The sequence below is a fragment of the Pteropus medius genome, unplaced genomic scaffold (genome assembly GCF_902729225.1).
Source record: "Pteropus medius unplaced genomic scaffold, Ma_sr-lr_union100, whole genome shotgun sequence".
NCBI lineage: Eukaryota > Metazoa > Chordata > Mammalia > Chiroptera > Pteropodidae > Pteropus > Pteropus medius.
In genome coordinates this window covers 2,052,261-2,073,256 of record NW_024352789.1, presented here as the reverse complement: position 1 = coordinate 2,073,256, position 20,996 = coordinate 2,052,261, and the positions used below count along the sequence as shown (strand labels likewise).

Genomic DNA, 20,996 nt, shown 5'->3' with positions numbered 1-20,996 from the left:
GTGACGGGGAGGCTCAGGGGCGTCCCTGAGGGTCCCCCGACCCCAGCCCCGGGCCACCTCTCTGTTTAGACCACACGCATGAGCCACTGCTTCTACCCGGAGCAGAGTCACATGCTGAGTCCCGACTCCCAGCCCCCCACAGGGTCGGTCCCCTTAAAGGGTCCCGAACTGCATTAAGGTGACCCCGAACACTGCACCCGGTGTCCACGCAAGAAGAGGTTATTTTCTTCTGAAATTCAAATTTATTATTATGTTTTTTAAAAATTAAGTTTATTGGGATAACATTGGTTAATACCATTATATAATTTTCAGGTGTGCATTCTAATTTGACATCTGTATGTTCTATATATTCTATTGTGTGTTTACCACCCAAAGTCCAGTTTCCTTCACCTACCATATATTTGATCCCCTTTACCCTCGACCTTCCCCCCTGTATTCGACCCCCATTAAGGTGGCCCTGGACAGTGCACCCGGTGTCCGGTAGGAGGAGGTTAGGGAGCTTGTGGACGCACGCAGGGGGGAGACTGTGGGGACCAGGGACAGGAGGGCCATCGGCAGCCAAGGAGAGAGGCCGAGGAGGAACCAGCGCTCGGAGACGGTGACCCGAGACTCCAGACGCCAGAACCGTGAAAAGGAACGCGGTGGTCGAGTCCCCCGGTCTGCGGCAGTGTTATGGGCGCCCCGGAAAGCCCTACGGGCCTGTCCGAGGGCTTCTCTGCCCAGCCTGCCCCCCAGCTCCGCCCCTCTCCACAGTTCCCGCTCATTCCACAGCCGCGTCACGTGTCACATACCTGCCCACGTGCCCGGGTCAGCGTTTCGGCCGCAGCATCCGGTTCGCTTTGCGCACCTTGGTCAGCAGCGAGGGACGCAACCCGGGCGCGCGGCCGCAGTCGGCGGGGTCGCGGCGACTCCGCTGGTTCCAGGGGTGGCCCGGACGGGCGCGGAGCTGCTGCAGTAGCCGCTACAAACCTCCTCCTCCCTGGAGGCCCGATGTCACGCTGCCATGCTCAAGTCATCGGAGTCGCCGTGCGCCCCTGGCCTGCCTCCCGCGTGGGCATCGGGCGGAGCGCCGAGCGCTGGACACCACCGTGCTGTACGTGATGTCGTATGCTCCATTTCACGTTTATTCTTGTTATATTTTATATAAATTATATATAATATATTTAACATATACATAAGTACATATTACATAAATATGTTACAATTGGACATATATTTATATAATACATATGTTAATATATAACATATATTACATAGAATATAATTAACATAATGTATCTTATATTTTTAATATAATGTATATGATAACATTAACATAATGCATATCACGTAATGAAATCCAGTATAGTATGTTATATAAATGGTGTTATCTCTATTAAATATATATTTTATATAACGTATATAAAATATGATAAATACATAGAAACTAATAATATAACATGTCACGTACAACACGGTAGTTTATCCCAGCACTTTGAACAGCGTCCGGCACAGCGGGAGCAGCATCTGAGCGTCTGGTGTCACGTCGGATGCCCACGCGGAGCGCAGACCACAGCTGCGTGCTTTGCCGCGGAAGGTATGGTTAATTTACATTGTAGGTTCTATTAATATTCTAATATGTGATATTCGCATAATAAATCCTATCATTCATGTAAATTATATGTAATACATAGTCGACCTTATCAGCATCCCCGTTTCTCAGACCCAAGTCCCAGAGCAGCTGAGCACCTTGCCCAAGGCTGAGCTGCCCCTCGGGAGCTCCCCAGGCCGCGTTAGGTGCTTGGGTGATATCAGAAGCTGGGTGACTGGCCTCTCCTCACTTCACCGGCGAGGAACCCAGGCCCCGGATCCAAGGCCCGACCTAGGGCAGCCGCAGGCCAGGCGCTGAGCCACCGCGGGCTCGTCGAGCTGCCCGCAGGGTTCCCTGGGACGCCAGCCCCGCTATGTCTGGGCCATGTCACGTCGCTGACGTCCTCCAAACCCAGCTGCGAGCTGCTGTGGGTCCCGGGGACAGGACGGGGTGCAGGCGGGAAGAGGCAGCACTCGGGCTGAGCGCCCGCCGTGAGTCAGGCTCCGCGGGTGGCCTCGGCCGTTCCGGACCAGCTCCCGAAGCTGGGCAGTATCCCCCCCATCACTGCAGACACGGAAATGGGCTCAGACAGGTTAGGTACCCGGAACCCCCTGACCCGAGACTTAAACAGGAGACTGACTGCAGGGGCTGGGTTTCCTACCACACCACCAGGGGGCGTCCTAACAACAGGGCGGCACCCACGGAGACCGGGCAGGGGCTCCGGGGGCTCCAGGGGATGCTGGGACTTGTGATTGCACCTGGGCGGTCAGGCGCGACTCTGGAAGTTCCCGCGAGAGACCAAAATCCCCCTCCCCCCACCCGACTCCCTGGGGAAGCGGGCTCCCACCCTTCATCTCTAGTCGCCCCTGTCTCGTGGGGGCCGATTGCTGTTCCCGAGAAAACTTTCCCGCTGGAGAAGGGTCCTCCTAGCTGCACCGGGGTCTACGCCATCTGTGGTTTGCTGAACGGAGCTGAATTTAGAAAACTTGGGCGGTGGGCCTGACCCTGCCGCTTACACCCTGGGTGCCCCAGCCACCACCCCAAGCAACTGCCCCAAAACCCCATGATTAAAGGACCACCCCTTCATCTTGGGGTCGGTACCGGCCACGACACCAGTGCTTCACCGGGGAAGGGGCCGCCCTTAGTGTAAGTGCCCGCCGGGGGGCGCCCGAGGGCATCGGCCGAGGCGGGAGAAGCACAGACACGAGGACACAGGACGGGGAGCCTGACGGCACCGAGCCAGCCTCCCCGAGTCGTGTTGGGACAGCTGCAGACAGAGAAGCCGGGCGCTGGCACTCTTTGGCGTGTCACCTGGGCCGCCGGTTATCCCCGCTGAGCCCCCGGCCCCGCAGCTGCCCACTCAGGGCTCTGCACACACAGACGGGGCACAGAGCTCAGAGGGCCTGTCCCCCACCAGGGCAGGGGCTTCGAACGGTTCGCGGCCCAGCAGAGGGCAACGATGGGCCTCTCTGCCAGGCGGCCGTTCCTTGCCTTGTCACCTGCTCTCCCCGAGTGGTCTCGTCCCTTCCCTCAGCACCGTGGCTGGGGCTGGCCTGCCCCTTGCCCGCGAACCACAGCCCAGGGGTGGGCCGGAGGTGGAGGCGCTAAGGAGAGACACTTGTTCTCCTGTCCCCCATGGGACCGTGGAGAGGGACCTTGCCGAGCTTTGTGCCTGATCCCTGAGCTCGGTCACCCTGGGCATGGGCCTCCTGAGCAGCCCTTCCCGGCCCACAGGGACGTGCTGTCCGCCTTGAGAGGGGTGTCGAGGGACTGCCTGCCATGTGATAAGATCTCCATGACTCTGATTGTCCCTGTCCCCTTTCCCATGTTCTGATGGGCGGGGCAGAGCTCACAGGAGGGGGCGGCACAGGGTACACGAGCGACAGTTTCAAGAGCACTTTGCTCCTCTGTGAAACCGCGCCCATCCCAGAGAGAATGGTGGTGGCCGAGGTCCCTCCTGCACGTCCGCAGGTGGCCATGTCCCCCACGTCCGCAGGTGGCCATGTCCCCCACGTCCGCAGGTGGCCATGTTCCCCACGTCCGCAGGTCCCTGTGTCCCCCACGTCCGCAGGTCCCCGTGTCCCCCACATCCGCAGGACCCCGTGTCCCCCACGTCCGCAGGTCCCCGTGTCCCCCACGTCTGCAGGCGCCCGTGAGGTTGTGGGTCCACGTCTGTCTCCTCCAGTGACCTTGACCGTCCTGAGAGGAGGGACCATGGTCTGCGCCGGGTCCCCAAGGCCCGCCATGCAGCCAGTGCTCGCAAAGTGTCTGTGGTTGGACTGGGAGGGTGGACGACGAGCCATCGTCCTTCCCAGTGAGGACGCAAAGCCCCAGGAAGCTGAGTGACTTTCTCACGCCCACTGAGGGCAGGACTGGGGTTCTTTCCAGCTCCCAGCTGAGGAGGTTGAAAGAGAGAGCGAGGGTGTTGGGGGGGTCGTTCGCCTCCTGCCAGGCATGGCCAAGTGGCACTGCAGCCCCTGGGAGAGGACGCTGAGCATTACCCTGTCACCCCGCTCCCCACTACCGAGATGTGTCGGGGGGCGGCGGTCAGCACGTATCATACTGTCTGTACGTAGGTGTCTGTGTGTCTGTCTGCCCCAGCTCTGCCCCGACCCCGGTGGGAACTGCTAAGGACAGTGGCCTGGCCTTCTTCTCGCCTGTGTCCTTAGGGTCTAGCACAAAGCCCAGCACGTAACGGATACGCGATGGGTCTTTGAGTGAGTGACTGATGGGTGAACCTCCCAATAGCAGCTCCCGGTGTGTGACACCGTTGGTGCAGGGTGACAGCGAAGCCCCTCTAAGCCGGGCGTGCCCGAGTGGGACCGTGCTGGGTGGCATTGATGGTGCTGGGTGCTGGCCACAGTTCCAAGGACTGTGAGCTTCTGAGGCCGGAGCCCGTGGGAGACCAGGGGGACAGTTCCAAGGGATCTGGCCGGGCAGATGGGCGGCCGTCCAGCCCCCCATCGTCCACACAGGGAGCCGCTTCCTGCTCCAGGGGCGCCTCCTGCCTGAACCCAGGCACCCCCCCCACACACACACACACTCCAGGTCCCGAGGGCCCTGAGGACCAGCCAGGGAGAGGATGCGTGCACTCTCCAGTCAGGGCAGTCCCGTGGGGTCAAGGCCACCGGGTTTGTTCTTGCTTCTTCCCGCCCTTTGGGCCTGGACAGCACCTGCCCTGGGAGGGTGGACACTTGGCCGTCGCCCGGGGCTTTTCCTGCTGCAGGCCTCGCCTCCCCCCATCCCTCAGGCTCCCTGACGTCACATGGAGCTGCAGGGTGCGGTGAGGGACAGAGGCACTCACAGGCTGGCCTCGATGGCTACCGCCATCGCTATTTGGGTACGCTTACGCTGTTATCGTCAGCTTATGCGTTTACAGCACTTACGACTCTCCGAGTACTTTGCATGTGTGACCAGCACATGGGCGGCGCGTTAGCAGATGAGAAAATCGGGGTCCAGAGGAGCGATGGGACACGTCCTGGTTGCCGAGTTAGAACGGCAGGACGGGGACTCTGCCCGCTTCACAGTCCGCTGTTTCACTGCGATCACTGATCCCTTCCCACCCTGAGGTTCCTGACGGCTCACGGCTCACCTGGCCCTCGGGTCTCCCACCCCTAACAGAATTTGCCCCAGCCGGCCCGCCTCCCGGGTCCCAGCAAGAAGCATGGCACCTCGGTGGCTGAGGCCCACAGTGCTTCCCAGACGGGGTCCTCCCGGTGCTGGGGTTGGCTCGTGGGGGTGGGGGGGAGGTGCCAAAAGCCCCCGGAGGAGGCAGCCGGAAAGACAGAGAAAAAGGGCCCGGGCCGCGGGCCACAAAGGATGCGTCACCGGCTGCCAAGCTCTCTGACCCCGAGCTTTCCTGCTCAGGTGGACGAGCACGTGCGCCCGAGCGTCTCGGGACTGGCGGGAAGGGGGCTCCATTCTGGGAAGCCAGCTTCAGCCCCCCATGTGGGGACCCAGACGCTCACAGAGGCTCAAGGCTGCTCTCAGCCAGCTCAGGGGTAGCTTGTGCGAACAGCGAGGGGCTGGTCTCCCTCCCTTCCTCCAATATTTAATGAGCATCTGCTATGTTCCAAGCATCTTCTGGGTCTTAGGAATTTATCGATAAACTGGAAACCTAAAGAGATCAGCTTTCTGGTAAATGAAGAATTTGGTCCAAGGCCCTGGCTCTCACCACACGCTGGGCACTGGGGACATTGCCGTATCTGCCAGGAACTGACAGAAGTTCAGATGCTGGCTTTGCCCAAAGGGGTTCCTCCTTGGGAAGGCACTCGCTGAGCCCAGCAGACAGGAGACCCGTCTCCGGTGCCCTTGGGCAGCAGTCCAGGGGTCAGCCACGGGAGCAGGAATCACTCTTCCCTAAGACTTGCAAAGTCTGCTGGGGCTCCCTGTCACTCAGCCGGGCAACTGGCAGTCGAGTGGACAGTCCCTAAGGCACGCAAGGCCCTCCAGGTTCTCCCTGCGTCCCGATGTGCCCAGCAAATCGGGCAGGTCAGACAATGCAGACAGAAGGGATGTGGGTCAGTGGCTGGAGCCTGGGCACGGATCCCGACTTCTGGAGCCAGGGACACTCCCTGGGTGACGAGGGGAGGGCCAGGTCCCTGACACACTCCAGATGACCCCGAGAGTCTAAGAATAATTCCAGCAGAACCTGACGTCCCTCCGTCCCTCCGTCATCCGGAATTTCCTGTCAGGTCTCCTGTTTGCCGGGCACGGCAGGGAGTCCAGACACACGCGCTGAGAAGTGTCTGCAGTCAGAGTTTCCAGCTGAATCAGGCTGAGTCAAAGCCAGGACGTGACGCCCTGCTCTGTGGGCCTCCTCCCTGCTGACGAGGACCAGCCTGCCCCCATTCCTTCATGCCTTCATGTGTAACTCAGCAGATACATGTGGCATGCGCCAAGTTCTGTGCTAGTCTGGGGAACACAGAGAAATAAGTAATGGAGGGTTGTACCCCAGTAAGCCTTCCGTCTAGACGCAAGGACAAGCAGGTCCCACCAAGTATTTATTACGTGCCAGCTTCTGTGATCTCCCCAGGCTGTTGGGAGGACGCCCAGGCTATTGGGGGGTCGCCCAGCCTTAGGGTGAAAATGCTCAGAACTGAACACGTGTGCCGCAAGGGGGTTTCAGCCCGCTGTTCTTGGTACAGAGCTCACTGTCCGGCAGCGGAAGCCCTGCTGCTCGCCTGGCGTCCGCTGCTGTAACGAAGCCGTTGCCCAGGAAACGGCTTCCCCGCAGCCTCTGCCTGCCGCCCCCGGGGCAGGTGTGCCCTCGGCCTCCAGCTGGGAAAACAAGCTGCTTCCATTCATTTGCTGCCAGGAGCCTCCTCGGCTATTTTTAGTCCTAAGGTTCTGCCCCGGAAATTTACTTACTCCTTAGGGAGAGGCACCCCACTTTCTCTGGTTGCTCACCTCGGAGGCTCTGTCAGCATTTCGCCTCCAGGCTCCAGCTACAGAAATGCTGCCCCTTGAGGAGATGACGCTGCAACTGGCCAGGAGTCCGGGGAGGCGGGAGACCGGAGCATCCCACGCACCAGGTCCCCGCGGGCCGGGCTGGCTGCGGTCCTGGAGGCCAGGCTCTTCCAATAGGCGCTCGGCGGAGTCTGCTGCAGAAGTCACCCGTGTCCCTGGCACCATTTCTTGGAGGCGGTGACAGTCTGCTCGTGTGCCTTTTTAAAATTAACACATAACTGGCAATAACATTGTGTAAGTTTAAGATGTGCAAACTGTTGCTTCGACACGTGTGTATGTAATCTGATTGCCACTGCAGCTTAGCTGACACCTCTGTCTCCTCGCATAATTATCAGTCCTTTTTTGTGCTGAGAACATTTGAGATCTAGTCTCCGTCACCTGTAGTCGCCATGCTGTGCGTTAGATTCCCCAGAACTTACTTGTCTTCTTGTTGCAAGTTCATTCTCTTGAGCGGTGCCTTCCCAACTCCCCGCACCCCAGCTTCTGTCAACCACGGTTCTACTGTTTCCGTGAGCCTGGCTCTTGTAGATCCTATGAATAAGTGACAGCATGCACACTTGGTCTCTGTCTGACATCTCAGCCTGATGCCCTCAAGCTTCATCCACGTTGTTACGAATGGCGAGGTTTCCTTCTCCCTCGAGGCTGAATGGTACTCCGTTGTACATATGTGCCACGTCTTCCTTGTTGATGGGCACTGGTTGTTTGCATACCTTGGCTATTGTGAATAATTTCGCAATGGTCATGGGGTGCAGAGGTCGCTTTCAAATCCCCAAAGTGGAATTGTCGGGTCATATGGGAGCTCTATTTTACGTTTTTTTTTTTTGAGAAACTTCTGTTTTCCATGGTGGCTGCACCAATTTATGGTCCCACCAACACTGCAGAGGGTCCCCTTCTCTCTGCTTCCTCCGTGGCACTTGGATCTCGTCGTCTTGATGATAGCAATTCTGACAGGTGTGAAGTGGTATCTCATTGTGGTTTCGATTTGCGTTTCTCTGATGATTAGTGATATTGAGCATCTTTTCATGGATCTGTTTCTTTGCCATTTGGATATTTTCTTTGGAAAACCATCTCTTCGGTTCCTCTGCCCACTTTCCAATCAGATTCTTTTTGTTATTGAGTTGTACGAGTATTTAAAAAATATATAGATATTAACCTCTTGTCCGATTTTTTTTTTTTTTTTTTTTTGGTGTCAGGTCCAAAAAAAATCATCACCAGGACCAATGTCTAGGGCGTTTTATGGCCTCGGGCCTTAGGTTTAAGTCTTTAATCCATTTCGAGAATTTTTTTGTGAGTGGTGCGAGTTAGGGGCCCCGTTTCGCTTTTCTGCGTGCGGTCACCCAGTTCTCCCAACACTAAGTTCATATTCGAATCCTTGGGGACTCCTGGCCTGTCCTCCACTTCTTTGACAGGATGTACAGAGACAGGGCTGACGGGCCCCGTGGTGTGAGGGACGAGCGTGGGGTCCACTGTCTGCAGTGCTGGGGTGTAAGCCTGGCACCTTCTCTAAACCGTGACCGCACACAGGTTGCTTGGCATCTCCGGGTATTTCTTTTCACTTTGAATAACGGGAGTAATAACCTTCTTTTCTACTCAGCAGGATTATTGTAAAGATTCAAAACAGGTATAAAAGCAAAGATACCTTATAAATAGTAAAGCACTGTCCACAGGGGAAAGAATAAGAACCTTCCTCCTTCTCATTTTTCCTGAGAAGAGACATAAGTAGCGTCTTGAAAATTCAGAGACGCCCAAAGGGGTGACAGTCTATCCATTCTACCTGATGGATGTGTGAGGCCTGATGCAGGAAACGGGCAGCTGGGAGCTGTGGGCTGTGGGCTGGAAGAGGGGCCTGGCAGTGGCCCAGTGACCCTGACGCTGCTGACTTTCCAGCGACCACCGGTCACTGTTGAGGAAGACAATAGCGATAATGACGAGAATAAGAAGGACTGGAGTTACTGAGTGCTTCCTATGTGTCAGGTTCAAGGCCAAGAACTTCGTAGGCATTATCTCAAGGAAGACTTCTGCAACCCTATAAAATGGACGCTGTTATTATCCCCATTTTATGGGCGAAGAGACAGGTTCAGCGTAACCCCAGGCAGTATCATCGTTTATCTCTGAGAATTTTCTCTGTCGTCTTTTCACTGAGTGTCCCCTTTCCCGTCAGACTCAGAGATGCGAGCCGTCAATTCTAGACATCAGTGGAAATAATTTCAGTAAAGTCGATCTCACTTTAAGTAATTAGATCACATTCTGAAACTTAAAGCTATTTAAAAAGAAATCTAGGCGTATGTGTTGGTTTCTCATTGCTGCTGTACAAGAAATTGCCATAAATGTGGTTTAAATCAACACGATTTGACTCTCTCACAGTTCCTTGGGCCAGGAGTCCAGGGTGGGACCTCCTGGGCCAACATCTGTTGGCAGAGCTGTGTCCCTCTCCAGGCTGTAGGGGAGGGCCCATTTCTTATAGGGGAGAGCCCATTTCCTGTAGGGAGAGCCCATTTCCTGTAGGGGAGGGCCCATTTCCTGTAGGGGAGGGACCATTTCCTTGTTATCTCTGGCTTCCTTAGCTCATGGCCGTTTTCCAAGTGCAGTAATCCAACTCCTTCCGTTGTCACACATTCTCTCTCTGACATTGTACTGTTGCCTCCCTCTTATTAAGGACCCTCGTGATTATATCGGACCCCCCTGGACATCTGAAGATAATTTCCCCATCTCAAAAATTTTAGGCTAATCCCATCTGCACAGTTCTTTCTGCTGCGTAAGGTCACAAATTCGCAGGCTCTGGGGACTGGGACGTGGTTGTCTTTGGGGGGAGGGACATTACTCTGTCTAGTACGGAGTACATCAGAGCAATACTGAGTAGTGAGCGTAAGACAAAGAAATAACAAAATTGCCTTCCTAGTGTTATGCTCCAAAATCAGCGCATAATGGCTGGGTGAGGCACTCGGCAAAGCCTCCCACAGACGTGGTCCCCAGGCCAGGCTCTAGCCATGGGGGGCATGACCTACCCAGGAGCACAGGAAGCCAGTCAGAGGGCAGATGATTTCAGGACTGGAGCTGGAGATGTTCAGGTGACCGGACGAGAATGTCTGGATTTGCTGGCCTCCCAAAGCTGAGGTCGTTGTGCTGCCCGCCTCCCCAGCACCTCCAGATTATGACTTGACCTCTTGGAGTTTTCTTATGGGAAAAGAATGAGCCATCGGGCCAACATTTGATACCCGTGTTCCTCTTCGTGAATCGATGTCATCGTGTCATGTGAGTTAGCTGCAGCGACTCAGCACCGCCAGGACTGCTAAGCTCAGAGGCACGGACAAAGCTGAGCTTCTGGGCTAAGGAACTGTCATGGAGGCATGCCACCCCTGGGCGGGCTCTGCGGGCCTGCCCGTGGGCCCGATCCTGGTGACAGAGGACCCTGCCTTTCAGACACAGGTACTCAATTCCTGCCATTACCGAGAGCAGAGCAGTGAAGATTACTTCAAGCTTTTCTAAATGCAACTCAGGCAGTAATGCACCATGTTTATTACCATTTCCACCCCAACTTTGATAGCTATGTTTATCAAAAAAGAAAGTTTGCTGGAAAAAAAATCGCAAGAAGAAATGAAATGTTCGCGAGGCAGGCGCCGTGATGGACAGCGGGCTGATAGCAGGCTTCGGATGCCAGCTCTGCCTCTTACTCCCCGTGCGATACGGGCAGGCCCCTGTCCACCTCCGAGCTCCGGGCTCCTCGTCTGTAAAATCAGGGGCGTGGGCTCAATCTGGGATTCTCAGCCTCAACTGCCTGTTAGAACGTTTGGAGCACGTCAGTTCCCCGGGTCACCAGGGATGAGGACCCCTGTCTGTGTGATGGCCAAGGCTCTCTTTGCGTGTACTCTACCAGTCCATGACACGTCCGGAGTTTTTAATGTAAATCTGGGCTCAGACGTGTTGGAGGCATCGCATCCTCCTCATCGAAGAGGAAATTCACCTAAACTAGAAAATGAAAATTGAGTGTCCGCCACCTATGGAGCGCTAAAGTTGGTCCCTTAAGGGTTCCTGTGCTCCAAGACCTCGGTGTGAGTCAGCGAAGTGGCCACGTGCTCAAATCATCGTAAGTGTAAGGGACTAGACGTCGTTCCTGTCAAAACTCGTCATAGCCACACGTTAAGTGGGAAATTCCTTTCATGTCTGTTGGGCTGCTTCTCCCAGAAGCTCAGAGCATGCGTCGTGCATACTGTCTCATGCTTCTCAGCAGGGAGAGGGAGAGCGTCAGCTCGGGCAGCCCGAGCGGCCTCCCTGCCCCGACTCCCGGTGGTCCTCACCTCCGCCCCCCGCCCCGCGCACTGACCTTTAGAATGGCACGTCATCAAGTGTCACTTTCAACATTCACCGAGTGCCTAATATGGGCCGGGCACGGCTCCGAGAGCTTTATGGATGCTAACTCATGTCATCTGCAGACGATCCTGCGAGCTAAGCATTGACACTTTTCCATATCGCTGATGAGGATGGGACACAGAGAGCTCATGTCTCTAGCTTGTCCAAAGTCGCAGGGCTGGTAAGTGGGGAGCTGGGATTCGAACCCAGAGGCTGGCCCTAAAACTCAGGCTCCTGACCTCTTATAAATGGATCCTGTGCCCTCCATGAAATGTCCTGTGGCTGCCCAAAAATGTGCTTAGAAAAATAAGAAATGAAAAACAACAACAACAAACAGATAACAACATGGAGAATGCTGTGTCACAGTGTTAAAGGTTAGTCTAGTCAGATAAACTCATACAAGTGCTGTGGTAAGGTCTAGGCAAAGTCACAAGAAAACACAAGTTACTTAAAAAAAAAAAAAAAAAGAAAAAGAAACCATACCCAGCAGAAAAGCCTGGGAAAAAGTAAAAAAGAGAGAAAAGAAAAAGCAAAATATTAAGAATACAAGGGCGATGGGATTCCAAGTGATTTTTTTGGCATTTTTTTTTCATAATGATTGTACTTTCTTATAATCTCATCCCCAGTGGCATAGTAAGTACTCTTTATATTTTGCTGGAAGAAAACACGAGGGCTGAGCTCCGAGACTGCAAAGTACAGCTTGGGTTTCAAAAAGTGGCAGATCGGTAATTGGAAATTTAAGATGTTTTCTCAGGAATATAAGAGTATCCATACGATTAGACTCTTTTTAAACGAGCACTTTGAATTGAGAGTCCCAGACAAGGTTCTAAGAATTTTATCCATATTTCCTTATGTAGTGGGTAGAGATTACTATTAGCCCCTTTTAATAGTAATAATTCAGTAACTCGCCTGAGTTTGCAAAGCAAACTTTGAAAACTTCCGCTGCACTTTTCATTATAAACACGCCATATTTGGGCTACCTTTACGGCTAAGTCGATTTTTGATGACTTTCCTGGGGCGCTAACTTGCCCTCAGAATATTGTTTGTAGGGGGAAAGCAAGCTTTGAATTCCATCATGGGCTTGCAAAAACTATGTACACCCTCGCCCCACCTGAAGGTCATTTATACACAAACCAAACAAACCAAACAAACAAACAAACAAACAAAAAAACGAAACTTCCCAGCTCGGACGTTTTATTCTCAGGGATGACCAGAACTGATGCCTCACCTGGCCACTCCCATCTGAATCCGGTTCTCCTGCTCTGCACCCCGGGCCTGCTCCTGGTCCCTGCCTCCTCACCCTGGGCTGGTCAGAGGCACCTCCTTTCGTGCCACACTGGGAAAGAGGAGCCAATCCTGGACATCTGCCCCTTCAGAGGGACTGTTAGTGCTGAATCAGGGCTCTTTGTGAGTGCCTTTGGTGGGTCAAGTTCAAGTTCAGGTCAAGAGAGCTGCCCAACCACCCACACCATCTGCATTAGGCCTGCCTAAAATAACACCGTTGAGACATCGAGCATTCTCAGCCTGAGTATGGCATCATCTAAGAATGAAAAAGCCACATTAGATCATTGGCTCGGGCCTAGCATTTTGTTATGGGTCTCTATCCTTATTCTCAATTTGATTTCCATACTGGGGATTCTTCCCCTCCATGTCCTGCACCAAGGAGGAGAGAGACCTCCACTCAGTCCCCGTGATCTAGAACCCGACTGATCCAGCTCAGGACGCAGGGAGCTTAGCAGCGCTGCCCGTGAGATTGACAGGCGGTCGTGTGCAGCCCATCACTGTCCGTCCCAGAGGCCTGCGGTTCCCAGGGGCCGTTCCCGCGGCTTGATGCTTGGCACACTTCTCGAGGGAAGAATTGGGTCCTTGGGATGTGAGAGTCACCCAGGGCGCCTTGCGAAAGATGTCATCGGCATCCCGCACGTGGTCAGTGCCTCCCAATGCCAGGTCAGAGCGGGGACAGCATAAAAGGCAGAGGCTCCGGACAGCACCTCAGTCCACCTGCCTCCTGGGCCATCTGCTCCAGTGTCCGAATCAGGTAAAGCAGATGCTCTTGGTGCTGGTGTTTGGGGCAGAGGGGAGCCCTGGGTGGAGAACAGCACTGTGGGAAGACAAGGAGAAAGGACTGATTGGGTGGGGTTTCTTTGTGGGGAGGGGGCGGGAGGTTGGGGGAGGGAAGGAAGGGCTTCTGTCTCCTTGAAGCTGCAAGGGATTCATTTGAAATTAGGGGGTTCCTGGGTTGCGACCTTTTGCATATTTCTCAAAATACACTTGGGGAGTTTGGGCCTTAAAAATCTGATTGCCGTCAAGATGAAATCTTGTGAATTCATAATTCTGTTTTAAATGTAAGGAAGTTCTCGAGTTAGTGACCTTCAAACTGCTGTACTGCTTTTCAGCTTCCTTCAGCTCCCGCCGAGATGTCCTGCCAGCAGAACCAGCAGCAGTGCCAGCCCCCGCCGAAGTGCGCCCCCAAGTGCGCCCCCAAGTGCCCTCCCAAGTGCCCCCCCAAGTGTCCCCCAAAGTGCCCTCCAGTCTCCTCCTGCTGCAGCGTCAGCTCTGGGGGCTGCTGTGGCCTCAGCTCCGGGGGTGGCGGCTGCTGCAGCTCTGGGGGTGGTGGCTGCTGCAGCTCCGGGGGTGGCGGCTGCTGCCTGAGCCACCACAAGCCCCGCCGGTTCCACCGCCGCAGACACCAGAGCTCTGAGTGCTGTGACAGTGGCGGTGGTCACATTTCTAGGGGCTCTGGCTGCTGTTCTGGGGGTTCCAGCTGCTGCTCCAGCTCTGGGGGCTCCGGTTGCTGCTCTGGCGGCTCCGGCTGCTGCTGACCTGGGCCGGGAGGAGCCCTGAGAAGTGGCATTAGAGGGGCCACCGTGCCCACGCCCGCCAGCCCCAGCCCCATTCCCCAGGGGGGGCTTCTAAAGAGCTCGGCGTTTCCCGCTGCTTCCCGTCCACCGGCCCGACTCTCGTCTCCGACACAGTTCCTTGGAGGACCTGGCCTTGGAGTTCGGTCAGACGCTGTTTTCTCTGTCACAATAAAGCTTTCGATTCCTGGCATCAGCGCCTCCTGACCGTTTCGTTTGTCTCTCCCGCTCCCCACCCCTTCGTCAGGCGTCTCCCCTTCAGGACAAGCGAACACTTAAAACACGAGTGTGGGAAACAGCTTCTGGCACTGAAGCTGCTCAGACCTCCGGGCTCTGAATGTGGGACCTAAGGCTTGACGGGAAGAGCCGTGTCCCAGACCGTCACGCGGACACAGGCCGCGCTCGGGGCGGGGAGTGGCGACGCCCAGGTCATAGCAAGCAGAGACAGCCCGGGCTGCTTTCCTTCAAGCGTGGGGAGAGTTCGAGAGTCCTGCTCTCGGAGCCGTGGGGAATAAGCCCACCCGGAGCGCTCAGGAGCGGGCTCCCTGCCGGCCCGAGCCCGGGGCTTCGCCAGGGCAGTGGAGGGAGAGCTGACGGGGCATTTCCAGGGCCGTGGGTTAGGAGGCAGGTCTGACATGTCTGAGCCCGTTTCCTCTGCACCCTGAAAGCCCAAGTTTGGGTCTGAGCGGAGAACCAAGAAAGACGCCCTCGTCCACGTGGGCGGATGTGTGCGGGGTGGCGGGGGGCGGGGGTGCTTCGGTGACTGTACGGGGTTTTCTATTTCCTGTAAGAATAGGCCGATTCCTCCAGGAGATACTCAGATCAGAGTGTCTGCGACAGAAATGATCAGTCCAAGTCAGCCTGTTATGTACCAGACAGACAACTAGCCCTTCTGCTGACGAGCGTTAACGGTGTTGGGCAGAGTGACTTAGGACGTGAGGCCACAGCAGGCGATGAGCACGTGCGGGCCCAGGTCACCTCCCCGGGGAGATGCTGCCCCCATCTTGTTGTTCCATTAATTCCTTCCCTTCTCTAATACTGACCTCACCTTCTGGAATGTCTCATCTTGGCTCACCAATAGATGACCCTAGGTACCTGCAACCTGTTAGTCAGGCTCTAAAGCCATGTAAATGAAACTGGTCTCTTTTGTGACTTACCTTTCCTTGTCTGTTCCCTCATGCCACACCCTGCTCACTCACCCCAAAACCAATGTCTCACCATCGACTCTTGAATCCTTAGTCTTGGATTTCTTTAACTCACATAATGGTGGTGGGCAGTCACATTGACTAAGGAGCGGTCTGAAGCCAGCTGACCTCCAAACTCCCAATTCTTAAAAGTCGGTGACTCTAAAACTCACTTTTCATGGACAGTTTGGACCTTGAGAAAGATCCACCTTCTTTTTTCCCTCCCTCCTCCTCCCCTCCTCCTCTTTCCCTCTCCCCCTCCTCCCTCTTTCCCTCCCTCCCTCCCTCCTTTCCTTCCTTCCTTCCTTCCTTCCACCTTCCTTCTTCCTTCCTTCCTTCCTTCAGCCTTCCTTCCTTCCTTCCTTCCTCCCTTCCTTCCTTCCCTTCCATCCTTCCGTCCTTCCTCTTCCCATCGGGCAGAGGCCCAGGGATGACTCATCTTCAAAGGGAGTTTGGGGAGGGGGCGAGGCGCAGAGTCCCGCCGGCCGGCTCGGCATTGCCATTAGACCGCGTCCTGCACACGGTTCTCTCCTCGGGCCAGCGGGGCTGTTGGAGACGCGGCGATGGGGGCTCCATCTGCAGCTTTTCCGGTCCTAATAGTTCCATAACCACTTGGCTTTTCTTTCCTGCCTCCAGCGACAGAAAGAACTCACCACTGGGGTTCCCGTAGGCACATGCCCACCATCGTCTTCACTCAGCTCCATCTGGAGGCATCTGGTGAAGCCCCACAGGCTTTTCACATAGCTTATGGCTCGACCTGAAGAGCCGAGGACCACAAACCAAGGGAAGACGTGAACGAACTGCCAAGCAGATGACCACACAGGGATGGATGTGTACAAGAAAACAGTGTGCGTGTGCGTGTGCGTGTGTGTGTGTGTGTACATGCACACTGTAGAGAAGGGCAAAGAGAATCGGTCCCGAGAAAGGTCCCCAGACGTCCCCTCGCTTGGGCCTCATGCTTTGTCTTCACCCACACAGCCCTCCAAGCTATGAACAGTGTCCTATTTGGAAAGCAAACATGCCTCAGCAATCCTGACACCTCTGTGCAGTGACTTGAATATCCACGTGCACCACCTACAATGCTACCTAAGTGACAAATGTCTCTGGGATGTGTCAGCTGAGCATGTCCACTGACACCCTCAGAAATGGGCCCCTCCCAAGAGGTAGCTCAGAAATGCATCTTATAAAAGGTTCCTTGGCTGGACACGGCTCAGTCCACAGCCGAGCAGGTGGCCCACTCCAGTTGGAGAACAAGTGTCTTCTGGTGGAGCCAGGGTCTGGTAAGTCTCCAGACGGGACCTGGGGAGGCGGTTGAGAAGAGCTGGAGGCAGATGGCAGCCAGCACGCAGAGGCAGAAGGGGAGCCTGCAAGCACCCTAAGCTTCAAGCCATCCAACCTCTGGTGGTACCCATGAAGATGGGGAGGCCAGTCGGGCAGGAGGTGGGGTGAGGTGGTGACTTCAGCAAGGTTCCGCGGCAAGTCTGTAGCGAGCAGGATGTGACCGGAAGCAAGGTCTTCAGGCCCCTGGTCTGGGATGCATTTCGGGCGACACCACTCCCCTCTTCCTGTGTTTGTGGGGGGCCTGACAGGGGTGGGCAAGGAAGCCAGGCAGGACCCGCCTCTGGCCCGGGTGGATTCTGTAGACCCCGGCGCTGGAGATGCGAGCGTGATTCGGGTGTTTTCTAGCAGACGAGGTGTTTATACAACGCCGATAACGATGCGAACATCACCTGAAGGTCCGTGGCCACAGCGAGACGTGGGGGGAAAGGGCCGGGTGTTGATTTCAGACGGGATCCTGTGGATAAGTTGCCTCCACGTCCTCTTTACTCCCACCGTGGAGCTTGGGTGGCCCTGATCCTCGTCCCAGGCCATGGAAACCCGTCGCTCGTCGGCGCAGACCGGTTCCCGCGGCGCGCGCCCTGGAGAAGCGAGTTTGGGGGTCGTGTCCCCGCTCCCCTCCCTTTCTCCCTCGCACCAGGCCAGGCTCGCTGGCTCCGGGGCCGAGTCTCCAGAGCCCCGCGGTGCAGCGCTCGCGTGCCAAAGGCTGCTTTTCTTGCAGGTTCACGGTGACGACCCCGCGATGTCCTCCCAGCAGAGCGCCGCCTCCGCCAAGGGCTTTTCCAAGGGCCCCGCGCCGGGCCCCGCGCCCGCGCCCGCGCCCGCGCCCGCCGCCTCGTCCTCCTGCTGCGGCGACTCGGGCTGCTGCGGCGGCTGCTGCGGCGACTCCGGCTGCTGCGGGGACTCGGGCTGCTGCGGCGGCTGCTGCGACGCCGTCTCCAGCGGCTGCTGCTGCTTTCCCCGAAGGCGCCGCCGGCAGCGCGCGCGCCGCTGCTGCGGGGGTGGCAGCCAGAGGTCGCAGGGCTCCAGCAACGGCCAGAGCTCCGGCTGCTGCGGCAGCTGCTGAGGCCGCCGCCGCCGCCCGAGGAGCTGCGCGGGAGCCCCCCGCACCCCGCACCCCACTCCGGAGCCACCCGCCCGGCCCGCCGCTCCCACCTCGAGGCCCCGCCGCCTTACTCCGCTCGCGTGCGTGCGGGGCCGGGCCTCCGAGGGTGCCCGGCATCCAGATGACACTGCACCTGGATGTCCAGAAACCCTCCCGTCCTCAGCCCCGCGAAACTCCCTGCCCGCCCTGTGCATTTCCTCTCTGGGCGGGACACCGGACACCCGCACGCAGTAGGCGCTTCATCAACGCCCGTTGAGCTGATTGATCCTTAAAGACATGTCATAATAAAGCTACCTCCTGAGAAGACCTCTTTTGCTCTTTGTCCCGTGGTTGGTGTGTTTGTTGTCGTGGGCTGTCGCTCCCCCCCTCTCCCCGCCACCCCCTCACTGGGCCCTGGCCTGGCGCGTGTAACAGGCAGAAAGCCAGAATTCATGCCCAAACAGGAGAGGCTTTTCTGGTCCTTCATGGAGTAGCAGAAATCGCCCGTGGAGCGGAGCGGTGTTCTGAGGACTCGATGTCACACACTCGCTTAGTTCTCACAGTGCCCCAGGAGATGGGCGCTGTTATCCCCATTTTATAGAAGAAAAGCTGAGGACAGGTGACGCGCTCGAAGTCACTCAGCCAGTGCGTGACAGAGAAGGCTGGTTGCAGGACCCCGAGCTCAGGCTCCTATCTGCTCTGCTGGGTCCCGGGAGAACCTTCCAGAACCTTGCTCACTCCCTCCCTCCACCCCCCCAAAAGGCTTGGATTTGCAACTCCTGGCTTTGGAATCAGGCCGGCCAGGACTTTTATTTATTCGTTTCTACGCTGCCACAGAAGTTCACAGACCCAGCGCCGTGCCTGCTGGGTGGGGAAACGCAGCAGGTGGCTGCTCCAGGTGGCCGTGGCTGGCCAGGGGCCCCCACCTCCAGGACACTGCCGGGGGTGACGTGCCACCTTCAGACGCACAGGAACGTCATTCTCCGGAGCCTGTGACTATGACGGTGGTGGGGTCCCCCGAGTGGGTCAGAGGACACAGACCTTCCCACTTGTTTCAGGAGAGGCAGGAGGGCCATGATGTCCCCAGCAGCGACGTCTGCTGGGTGGAAAGGGGGGAGGCCATAACAGGGCGGAGATGAGAGTGGCGGTGGACACTACTTACTGAGCGCCTGCTTTGTTCCAGGCGGTTTGCATATAGTACCTCATTTAACCCTCACAATAATCTCAAAACAGAGACATGAGTTTTTCTGTTTCTCATATGTGAGGAAACCGCTTCAGAGAGTTTCAGAGACTTGGCCAAAGTCACAAAGCTCGTGTGTGTCCAAGCGAGGGGATGAGATTCGAATCCGGGTCTGTCTGACTCCAAACTCCATGTTCTCGACTTGGAGTATCATGGTCTACCGCTTGGATGTCACCACCACCCAAAGGGAAGGGACATTCGGGCTTCTGCGGATGCACTGGGCTCTTAGCAAACTGAAGCTTGGCTTCTTAGCTACTGTTACATCAATGACCCAGTGACTAGCAAGCTCTGTCATGGCATCCACCCAGCAAAAAGTATGCACTCAGAGATGAGATCACAAATGCTCCATCCATTCATCCGGGATGTTTAAAGCTGAAGCCAAGCGACTGGCCGCTGTCAGGGAGGCTCGGAAGGGCAGCCCCCCTCTGGCTGGGAGTGGCCCTTGTTTTCAGCTCTGAGATCCTGTGATTCTCAGTGGGAGGTGATGGTAGAAACTGTTTACAAACAGATGTTATCACCTGTATCCTGCCACTCCCACAAATGACGTGTGTGGCAGCAAATCCCCGGGACTTGGTGGCGGGCGAGGAGGGAAGGGAGCACTGCCTGACTCAGAAGAGACGGATTGGAAAACCAGCTCCAGGACTGGGGATGACCCGTAAGCAGGAAACTGAGGCCTGTATTTGGGGAAAAGACAGTGATTCACAGAGAGACACGCGGATCTGAATGGAAGCTCACATCCTTACACATGAGGCATGTTGATGGGGATCAAACGGCTGACCCTGGACAGGGGTGCATCTCTCAGGCCTCTGCAGGGGGGCTTCGATGAGAGAGACTTGGACATTCTAAAAGTAGTTTCATTATAGAAACCTAGAAAGCTACTTGGGTTGGGCTGGAGCCGTTCGCTCGTGGTCTGACAGCCTTTCCTCATTTCCCGCAGCAGCAGGTAATGCTGTATGTGAGGCACAGGCATTCCCTTCGAGGAGGCAGGAGTCATCCCTCGGAATGCTGGGGCTGAGGGGACTCTGGCGATAAGAATTCCTGCTCGAAGGTTGTCACTTAGTACATTGGGAAAGGCAGAATCGGATTTCTTCTTATCTTTGGGTAATAAGACAGGATTATTAAGATGGTGACAGTTTTACTGAATGTATTCTATACACGAAGGCTACAGCTTTAGCTTAGATTGTTATTATTACAGCAATAGGAGTAGTGACTGATATTTACATAGAACTTAGCAGCTTCTAAGGTGTCTTTCACATGTCTCTTTCAGAATTCTGTAAGATAAGTATTATCATCTCTGTTTAACAGATCGGAAGAGGCTCTGAGTGCATAAGTGAGCCACCTACGGTCATCCAGCCTACAGGTGACGGTCTCTGGTCGGACCAGGCCTTCTAATGCCTTCTAATGCCAAGAGAGCCAAGAGCCACCTCTTCTCTATCTGTACACTGAGATAATTGAATAATGTCACCCGTTAATCATTTTGAGACAGCGTTGTGCTCATCATTTCATCCCTAGCATCTAAATCTGTGCCGGGTGCATCTTAGAGGTCGACCAATAAATAAATGAGTGCATCATGTGTAAAGTATTGTGCTAAACATTCTAGAAGATGCACAAAAATATTTCTTGACCTCAAAGAGTTTATAGTTTGTTTCGGGAAAAACGGTAAATAATCATACGAGGCGTGAACGATAACTTTACATAGAATACCATCACCTACGAATACGTACAATACTTCACACAAACACAAGAAATGCCACAAGCAGAATGCAGCATAGGGGTTCAACCGAATTTAGATGATTCGTTACAGGACTTCACAGAAGGACGGGTTACTGTGGGCTGGGTTTGTTCGCATGACTTCGTCGGGGAGGAGAGGCGTCTGAGCTGGGTGTGAGCTGTGGGGACACCATGG

At 55.6% G+C, this 20,996-nt stretch overlaps 2 protein-coding genes and 1 long non-coding RNA gene across 3 annotated transcripts; 2 read left to right on the top strand and 1 right to left on the bottom strand.

Annotated features, from left to right (window-relative positions):
- Positions 1 to 5,651: 5,651 nt before the first annotated feature.
- LOC120592149 (uncharacterized) lies at positions 5,652 to 7,054 on the bottom strand. Its single transcript, XR_005650066.1, has 2 exons — positions 6,941 to 7,054; positions 5,652 to 6,484 (listed from the first exon to the last, which is right to left on the bottom strand). It is a non-coding gene; the product is annotated as an uncharacterized LOC120592149 (long non-coding RNA).
- Positions 7,055 to 11,890: 4,836 nt separating this feature from the next.
- Positions 11,891 to 14,242, top strand: LOC120592178 (late cornified envelope protein 1F-like). Its single transcript, XM_039849744.1, has 2 exons — positions 11,891 to 13,424; positions 13,783 to 14,242. Exons 1-2 carry the CDS (start codon positions 13,290 to 13,292, stop codon positions 14,206 to 14,208), a joined length of 561 nt encoding a protein of 186 aa, XP_039705678.1. The 5' UTR covers positions 11,891 to 13,289; the 3' UTR covers positions 14,209 to 14,242.
- Positions 14,243 to 17,508: 3,266 nt separating this feature from the next.
- Positions 17,509 to 17,832, top strand: CRCT1 (cysteine rich C-terminal 1). The gene has a single exon (XM_039849868.1). The coding sequence runs from the start codon at positions 17,509 to 17,511 to the stop codon at positions 17,830 to 17,832; it is 324 nt and encodes a 107-aa protein (XP_039705802.1).
- The last annotated feature ends 3,164 nt before the right edge of the window (positions 17,833 to 20,996 follow it).

Coding starts and splice junctions, on each gene's coding strand:
- LOC120592178 (XM_039849744.1), top strand. CDS start 13,290: ATGTCATCGGCATCCCGCACGTGGTCAGTGCCTCCCAATGCCAGGTCA. Junction 13,425..13,782: donor TGCTCCAGTGTCCGAATCAG/GTAAAGCAGATG, acceptor ACTGCTTTTCAG/CTTCCTTCAGCTCCCGCCGA.
- CRCT1 (XM_039849868.1), top strand. CDS start 17,509: ATGTCCTCCCAGCAGAGCGCCGCCTCCGCCAAGGGCTTTTCCAAGGGC.